Source organism: Astyanax mexicanus, chromosome 9 (assembly GCF_023375975.1).
Source record: "Astyanax mexicanus isolate ESR-SI-001 chromosome 9, AstMex3_surface, whole genome shotgun sequence".
Lineage (NCBI taxonomy): Eukaryota > Metazoa > Chordata > Actinopteri > Characiformes > Acestrorhamphidae > Astyanax > Astyanax mexicanus.
Genome location: NC_064416.1, coordinates 25,932,813 through 25,941,851, shown reverse-complemented (window position 1 = coordinate 25,941,851; position 9,039 = coordinate 25,932,813). Strand labels below are relative to the sequence as shown.

The following is a 9,039-nucleotide window of genomic DNA, read 5'->3' as shown; positions in this document are numbered from 1 at the left end:
ACCTTCGGTGCTTGAACCCTAATTATATAAATTGACTCCCTGAAAGTGATTGCTGGGCTGGTTTAGAAACAGTTACAATGTTATCTCTTTGGCATTCCTGCTCTAATATAAAATGTTTTATTTTTAAAATGTTATGCAAACCTAAACCTACAAAACGTCAAAGCACGAGTGAACCTGAACCAAGTTGAGTTTAGTAGAACAAAGAATACATTGGTCTGATTCTGTGAAAGCACAAAACCAGACCAGAAAACTGCTGAACTTATTTCTGTTTTTAATGAAACACAGTTAACTGATTTTTTTACAAAAGAGAAATAAATGAACATCAGTGCTCAGTGAGAGTTATACAGTCTAAAACTGGTACTAAAATGTGGTTTTCTAGAACTCCAAGACGACTGTATAATTCTTGTTCAAGGGCTGACTAAAAACAGGAAGCAGGTGTATAGTATTCAATACAGCGAACAATACCAATTTAAAAAACAAAAACACTGAAATAGGACAATATTTTTTTTTATTAGCTGTACAGCAATACATTCTCCACACCACCTTTTCATATGCCCTCAATGCCCCACCCAGCCATAATAAATGTCTTTATAATGTTGGTTTTCTGACCATTGTAAAATTCACACAGTTGTAGCCAGGTTTAACAAAACAAAAAACTAAATTAAGAGCTTAAAAAAAAATTACAAATAGAAAAACTTCATTTTGGGGGAGGGAAAAAAAAACCTCAGCAAAAGACACTGTTCTCAGACAAACATCCTTTCTTTAAACAATTATTCTGTCCCCCAAAACGTCCTTCCAGAATAGAACACATCAAAATGGCTTCATCAGACCACGGTTTTAAATCATAAAATGTGTGGCCCGTACAAACCGTGTAAGAAAACTAAACGTGGACAGCGTACAATATTGTGATTGCTTTCGGTCAGTAGCAGTGATTAGCTTGAGCACAGCTAAACAAGCCTGAAGCTTTTCCAACCCCTTTCTGTCCCTTTTCCACATTTTTACACAGCCACAAACCCAACACAGGAGCGCATTCTCGAGACCATCTATAAACTTGCCCTCTCATATCCGCAAGTGATTAAATGCAGGAGAAGCTCTTGTTCCATTCTATGAAAAGCAGGTTGAGAACATTTAAAAAACAGGCGACATTTCAAGCTGTGGCTGGACAAAAAAAAAATGTAGGGAAAGGAGCATAGTGGTGTTGGGGATGGGTGATTTTTGTTGCAAACATAATCTTTTTTTTTTTTTTTTTTTAGGTGTTTCCACCCCCCCCCTGGAGATTTAAAAGCCATCTGTGACGTTTTCTTAAATGACTACCATTTAAAATGTCATTGCCCCAGCAATCAAGGTCATCATTTCACTAGAAAAGGATTAAAACGCTCATAATAAAACAGAAAATAAAAATTTATTTACAAGCAAGACCAGCCAAGATTACCTTTGTTTTGTACAATGTTATCAACTGCAGTTTTCTTTTTTTTTTTTTACTTTTGTTTGTTTTTTTTAAATATATATAGTTGATGGATGAAGATCATCGTCCCTGGCCAGATCATCATATAGCTACATTTCTAATCTTCTCTCTACCATTGTTAATTATGACCAATGAAAGCAAAAGAAAAAAACAAAATCAACAGCGATAAAAGTTGTCATATATGACTTTAAAAAGGATCTTTGTGGAACAGATGGGGTTAAATGCCCATTTCTACAGCAGTGATAGCAATTCTAAATATCAAGGCTTGACCAGGCACAGAATGTTTTCCTTTAGAATATTGCCATGGTAATGTCAGACTGAAAGGTTGAAGAAATAGTCGCATACTGGTTAGAAAAAAAAGGAAAAAAAAAAAACAAAAAAAACAAAACCATAAATGCATTTAGTTCACTACAGTAATTCCAACTGCTCAGTCCTCTCATCTCAGAGACCCCCGCCACAAGATATACACGGGATAATCAGACTATCTAACTTAAAATATAAGGAGCAGAATTCAGGAAAGTGGGAAGCATTTTTTTTTTCACAAATTAAGCTCAAGTTTAACAATGAGAAAAGAAATTGAAAATTTCATTCTGAAACTGAACAAGGACGCCATGAACAGAGAGGTCTTCTGTGAGGCGGGGAGGTGACGACATGATAGGGACTTGAGTGTATGTTTGCGTGTATGTGTTCTAAGCCTGTGAGCATGCTTTTTTCTGTGTCCACATCACCGGTCCATCATGCTAAGGATCATTTCTGGGGTAAGGTCTCCATTGGGCGCAGCCTCAGAGACAGTTAGCTGAACCGTCTCCACACCAGCCTCCACAGCTTCTACCTCTTCCACCACAGGCTCTGCTGATGCTGCACCAACCACTGAAGAGTCCACACCATCCTGCTCCTTTTTCACTATGATGTTCTCAATGGCCCCTGTGCCCTCATCCTCCACCTGGATAATGGCAGTTGCTGCACAGATAGACAGACATACAATTAACCCTTTTAACCCAAACATAATCTTGTGTTAAACTTTAATCTAATATTGCTTGAGCTCTTCATGCCTTAACTACCAGCTAGTGCCATGTGAATAGATGGAGTTGCTGAAACGAGTGGTCACTTACCAGCAGGTGCTATGGTAGTAGGTTTGCCTGGGGGAGTCTTAGGAGGGTTCTTTGGGGGTCTACCACGTTTCCTCTTAACTGGAGGCTCAGCCGGGGCAGGGATAGGGATGCTGGGTGGTGCCTGCTCTACCTCCATGTGCACATCCTCAAGCGCCTCATCCTCCTCATCTTCCTCATCAATGTCATCCAGGTCAGGCTCTCCATGCTCATCTAACAGGGCAAAAATATTTGAGTGTTTATTTAGTCTTAAAAAATCTCAATGATCATAGTGGACACTAGGAAGCCCCTTCGAGACAAATCCACAATCCAGTCCCTTACCACTGTCATCGTCGTCATCCTTCCTGGAACGCATCTTTCTCTTCCGACCACCCCGGCCCCTCTTGGTTGGTGTTCCATTTTCTCCTTCCCCAGAATCAATTCCATTGCAGTTCTCAGCATGCCTGGCCATGGTATTCTATAAGGAATAAACAGATATGATTTCAACTGTACTTTTAGGTTTTTTACCTATGTATGTAGGTGTTCAAGTGCTGGGATCTCATACATACCCTCCGAGTGAAGGTTTTGCCACATTTGGTACACACAAAGGAGGTGGGCACAAAGTTGGGGTCATGGTAGCGACGGAAGTGCATGTCCAGGAGCTGCTTCTGCCTGAATGTCTTTTCACAGTGGCTGCAGGCATATGGCTTCTCTCCAGTGTGAGTGCGTTTATGCATCACCATGTGTCGCTCCTGACAGAAAAGGCACAATGTCAGTTTGGGCAGTCATCAATATACCATATTCTTCAACAAGGAATGAATACTTATACGGTAAGAATCACAATAGTCATAGACCCGTGAAGTAATTTAACAGTTGATTATTCAAACCAACTCCGTAATAAACTGTACCGATCCCAAAATCATTAAGAGAACATTGTTTAAATTGTCGAACCTGTCGGCAGGCATAGTCACACTGGTCACACTTGAAGCGCTTCTCATTTTTGTGGGACTTCTGGTGCTGGATAAGAGCATAGCGCTCATGGAATACAGCCTCACAGTAACGGCACTTCCTGCCCTGCTCAATGTAGGAATGCTGCTTGCGCAGATGTACACCTGCAAAGCAAAAGGTAAACCCATTTTATTGGGAGATCTAACATGACAACGCCAGTTGAATGTGGCTGAAGGAATACTATTTAGCCCATGCCTGGCACCCTTCATGCGCAAATAGCACAAGCAGGATCTACAAGACCGACTTACCCAGGTCACTCTTGCGGGCAATGACGGTGTCGCAGTGGGGACAGTGGAACTTGGCCACATTCTCTGTGTGCTTCTGCAGAATATGCATCTTCATGGTTCCACTCTGGGTAAACCGAGCATGACAGATATAGCATTCATACGGCTTCTCCCCTGAAGTAAAAACGGAAGAAAAAGAAAAAAGAAGTCAAAACTTGCGAACAAAATCAAACTTACTTTATGCTTCTACTCTCTTTTAAAACATAAATAAATAAATAAATAGTCTTAAGAAGAATAAAGAAAGACGAGTCCCGTCATTGGAATCTGTTTATATTCGTCAACCAGATTGACATTGTTATAAATTTAGTTACTAGTTTTTCTTTTACTAAGACAAACAATGTTCCAAACTCATCTGCCTAATAAAAGATATGCATTTGTCATTTGTAAGTGCCTTTCAGAATCTTCAAGCTTTCTACCACTGAACTCACGCAGTTACCACTCTTCTATAACTTAGGGAGCTCAAATTAATTATGCAGTTTCATGTGCATTTCAATTTTGTTTCATAAAAACAATTGTATGTATTAAATCAGCTAAACCTTTAAAGTTTCCTACGAAATATTATGATTTAAACATTTTGATTGTGGCTAGACAGATGTCAGACCTGAGTGGGTTCTCATGTGCCTCTTCAGCTTGTAGGTGTCTCTGCTGGCATAGCTGCAAAGGCTGCACTGGAAAGGCCGCTCTCCAGTGTGAGAGCGAATATGCCTCTTCAGTTTGCTGACCTGTTTGTGGGGTAGCAGAATGTAATAAGCATTATGTAATAAAAAAGTATAAGAAAATACTAAGTAAAATGTTAAGCTTTAATAGTAGTTGCACGATTACAAAACAAAAAGCAACAACACTGCTAACACTTACCTCTACACTAGCATAGTCACACATGGAGCATTTGAAGGGCTTTTCGTGAGTATGCTTGTAGCGACGGTGCCGCACCAGCTCACCGCTGGTCACAAAGGCCATGTCACAATCAGTACACTTGTGTGGTCTGGTTCCTATACAACAAAAAGTTATGTTACTTTCTTAAAACAAGGCCTAGAATATAATAAACAAACATAAATGTAATAGCAGCAGGGGGTACCTGTGTGGGTGTTCAGGTGATTTCTCAGCAGTGTGACTGTCCTGAAGGCACGCCCACACAAATGGCATTTGTGGGGTCTCTCGTCTGTGTGGCTCTTCATGTGGCGATCAAGATTGGAGCGCCGTGGGCAGGTGTAGCTACACAGCTCACACTGGAATGTCTTCTTCACACCTTGAGAACCACACAACACACAACAGATTTGTGACCACTGGTATCTTTCTCTGCTTTAAATAACAAAGCACATTTGCTGGGAACAAAGTTTTGAAAAGAAGTAATTCTACACCCAGGAAATCATTTAAGGTCATACCTTTCTTCTTGATTTTGGTTGGTTTTGGGGGCTTCATGTTGCCCACCACCTTCTCAGCATTGACCTCAGAGAGCAGGCCCTCCTGCTGCTCCTCTTCAAAGTCGTAAACAGAGACATCCATGTCTTTCTCGCCCTCTGTGTTGTAGCGCAGCTTGCTTTTCTTTGTTTTCTTGGGTTTCTTAACAGGGGGTGTGTAGTCAGGATCCTTAGCCCAGGTTGGATCGTCATTCTGGGGCTCAGGCATCTCCTCTTCCTCCTGCTGCAGAGGCTGTTCCTCATGGGCCTGAAGCTCATCTTGTTCCACAGTCTCTACTTCTCCATTAGCACCCACTTTCACCACCTGTGAAACATCAAGATCTTGTTAAGATTAATAGGGAGGAAAAACAGAACAAACAGAGAACTTCAAATTGTTTTAAAGAAATTCACTACAATATATAGTTGTTACAGTTGTGGCATATATACATTGTAATGAGGAATGCTGCAAGTGACAACAGTCTAACCTGGAAGCCTTCAGGTAGTGGCAGCGTGTGGCAGATGACAGGCTCTCCATCTTTGGGCATGGCGGTCGCATCAACCAGGGTGCCCTGCAATTCTTCCACAGTGGCAGCAGTGACCGGCACAGCAGAGACAGGCACCTGCACAAGCTGCAACTCACCCAAGCCCAGCTGCTGCTCTTCCATGTTTACCACCTGTAGTGTGATGATCTGGGTGTCATCTACAGTGGTGACTGTAGCCTCATGGGCTGCTCCAGCTACACTAACTCCCACAGGAGTTCCCACTCCAGCCTCCAAGACCTCAGTCTTCATCTGAAGCAGGGCTGGGTCCAGAGTCTCCATCACCATCATCTCAACACTGCTGTTGACACTAACAACCCCCTCCACCAACTGCTGCTGGGCATCAGCCACTACAGTTGTTGTCTCTCCCTCAACAACATGTGCCTGCCCCACGACTTCTAGACCAGCAGTCTGCAGCAGCTCTGCTCCCACTTCTTCATCCTCTCGCCGTCGCTGGTAGGTCTTGCACTCCTTGGCTTTGAAAGCATCCCCTGCCTCATCCACTACAGCTTCAGTCGGTCCCCCCTCCATGGATAACACCTTGGGAGACCAGAAAAGTCATTCAATGTATAAAAAAAGACAGTGATTCCTACAATACAACAATCACATTTCTTTTAACATTTTTACTACACATTATATATACACACCTACAGTGTTTAGACATCAATAATAATAAAAAAAAATGTGATTAGTTGTTAAATGTAGTGCTATAGTCAGTAAAAACCTGGTCCTGGAGATCAACTTTCCTTTTGAATCAAGTTTCAACAACAGTCTCTTCTCCTGCTCTAGCAAAGTCTTAGATTGTTGGCTGGGTCAGTGTGTTGAGTGGTATGAATGAATCAACAAGGCAGGTTAGAGCTAAATTCTGCTGGAAATTAGAGCTCCAGAAGGAGGCCTGGTTACCACTGAGGCACTGTGATGTAGGTTACCTTACTTCCTTGCTGAAAGATTACCTGCAACAAACGTAAAAACTGCATCTTTCTACCCCTTTCTCTCACTCTCCAACTCCCTGCCTTTGATGAATGAGTAATCCGCCTGTCTGCCTTTCCTCTCTTACTGCTAAAATAAAGATTAATTTTTAATAACAATGAAAATACCAGTTCAGACAAAATGTTAGTTAGATAACTTTCAAAAGTTGTACTTTTGCAACGTATTATTAGCTAAATACAAACGCCCATACGAAGTGACAAAGTTTATAAAATCGTTGAATAAAGTATATAAAGGCTTTGCTAAAACAAATAACGTAAATTAATTAATCTGGCATGGTTTCTAATTTAGCTAGATTGGTTAAACAGTTGCATTTTCGACAAAGAGCCTCGCAAAAATTAAGAACCTCGCTAGTTAGCTAACCTCTCTCTAGTTGCTCGTTTGCGCGCCAGAAACAAGCAGCGGCTGAACAGTTTTACCAGAGGATACTTCCTCGCTGGGGTCTGCTGCTGGAAGCCCTCGCCTCCAGCCTTTATAGCTAAAAACTGAACTAAAACTCAATGTAAACGCGCCATTAATCAGCAGTTTAGACTGAGCGATTTTCTACCACAGCAAGAGGGCATTCTGAGGCGGGTAATCGTGTTTTTGTACCGCTACCAGTCGGGTTGTAGAGGGAGCTCTCCACAGTTTTATCCCTTCAGTCGTTCACTGCTTGAGGTAGTTAGTCTCAATAAGCGAGCGGAGCGGTCAGCGGACGCGCCTCGCGGTCCACCGGGACTGACGGAGTTTCAGCTCTATTCAACGGAGCAAATTCTCTCCAAATGAGCGTCGAGAGGCAGCGAGTCGAGCTAAGTCGGCGAAAATGGGCCATAGGGTCATTTAGCGGCGGCGTATCGTCTCTTCCTTGTCGGATTTCCATCTGCGCAACAAGGCTAGCTAGCGGGCAGACGGCTAACCGGCCCTGGGCGTTATTTTTCAAATTGTAACCGCCGCCGTGGCGCTTTATACTGGAGGAGAAAAGGAAGGGGGCCGCTTCGAGCTGATCTGGGTGTTTCAGAAACTAAGATATTGCTATAGAGGAGACCGGAAAAAGGATTGGCTGTATGAGAAAGGAGTTCAGGCCAGGAAAGGCTAAGCGGAGCTGCTTTGGTTAGGAGGGGCGCGAACAGCCTGAGCTAGGTTAGCTAGGCTAGCTAGCTAGCCAACGCTAACCAGCTAAGGAGTTTTATATTCGAGTTAAACTAACATCCAAACACGGTTTGTGGCCCTAAATACAACACAAAAATGCTGGTACTCTGTTTTATACACATTTTAATCGATTGTGCCACAATAAACAGCCAAAAGCGGCTATTTACTAGAGTTCAGTGCTAGTTTAGGCTAAGCTAAGTTAGGCTAGCTCAGCGCGCAGAAACGGCGGGTTTTTCTGACAGGAAACAAAGAGAAGAAAAAGAAAATGGACGCCTGGCCTAAAGAAGCTGCAAATGCTGTAGTGTTAAAATAAGCCATCTGGCCGAAATGGCGCCAAATATCGGCTGAACGGCGCTTAATACTCGGACAGGACACCGAACTGCTGGGTTATAAATGTTTTTTGCTAAATTTTCGATAACGATAGAGGGAGACAAACACCCCCCGCCAGCCGCCCGGACCGGGAGCCCCATCGTGACACCTAGAGGCCGATTAAAGCTCCTGCAAAACTCCCCCCTTTCCCCGAAAAAAGTGCTGCCGCTTTACCTGCTGTTCCTCGTTTGTTCTCTCGTCGGTTTCGACGCAAACCCCGGAGGTCGGTTGTTCCTCTGGCGCGAGGCGAAGCTCTAAAACTGCGTCCTTCTCCTCCGGCGGTTTTAATCCCTCTCCCGCTTTTGCAGAGTAGAGGCTCCGCACAAAATGGCGGCCCGAGGCGGTTGCTGCGCGTGCGCCGCACGTAGGGGGGGCGTTGATGGAGGGGTGGGAGGCAGGGGGGCGGAGGGTGGAAACCTTCGAAGGAGGGGCGGGGCGGAGCGGAGCGCTTCTTTCAATTCTGATACTGCCCTACAGTATATCCTCACACATTACACCATAACCTCACACACTAACTCACTAACTCTAACAAATTAATACTAACTCACTTTCTTAATCTCTAAAATGCATTTTTACATAATCTTTCATTGATTAACATAGGATTTCAAATCTGCATTTGTGCAGTTTTAAATTTCTACCAGCAATCTTTACCAGCAAAAATGTTTGTGTGCAATTGGAGTTTTTAATTATAGGTAGAAGTGTGTGTATCAGTGATAAGACATGACTAGTCAAACTTAATGAAAAATGTGTTCCTGGTAATCTGACTAGTCACAA

General features: G+C 43.0%; 1 protein-coding gene across 4 annotated transcripts; it reads right to left on the bottom strand.

The window, feature by feature from the left end:
- Positions 1–491: 491 nt before the first annotated feature.
- On the bottom strand, positions 492–8,605 carry ctcf (CCCTC-binding factor (zinc finger protein)). Of its 4 annotated transcripts, none has more exons than XM_022679714.2 (13): positions 8,440–8,605; positions 6,735–6,840; positions 5,728–6,321; positions 5,228–5,567; positions 4,921–5,091; positions 4,701–4,834; positions 4,447–4,567; positions 3,810–3,959; positions 3,505–3,665; positions 3,123–3,305; positions 2,896–3,031; positions 2,578–2,787; positions 492–2,425 (listed from the first exon to the last, which is right to left on the bottom strand). In XM_022679714.2, exons 2-13 carry the CDS (start codon positions 6,756–6,758, stop codon positions 2,190–2,192), a joined length of 2,460 nt encoding a protein of 819 aa, XP_022535435.1. In that variant the 5' UTR covers positions 6,759–6,840; positions 8,440–8,605; the 3' UTR covers positions 492–2,189. The 4 variants fall into 4 exon arrangements, with proteins under 4 accessions (XP_022535435.1, XP_022535436.1, XP_007256278.1 ...); XM_022679715.2 differs by having other exon boundaries at positions 6,735–6,837; XM_007256216.4 differs by lacking the exon at positions 6,735–6,840.
- Positions 8,606–9,039: the final 434 nt, after the last annotated feature.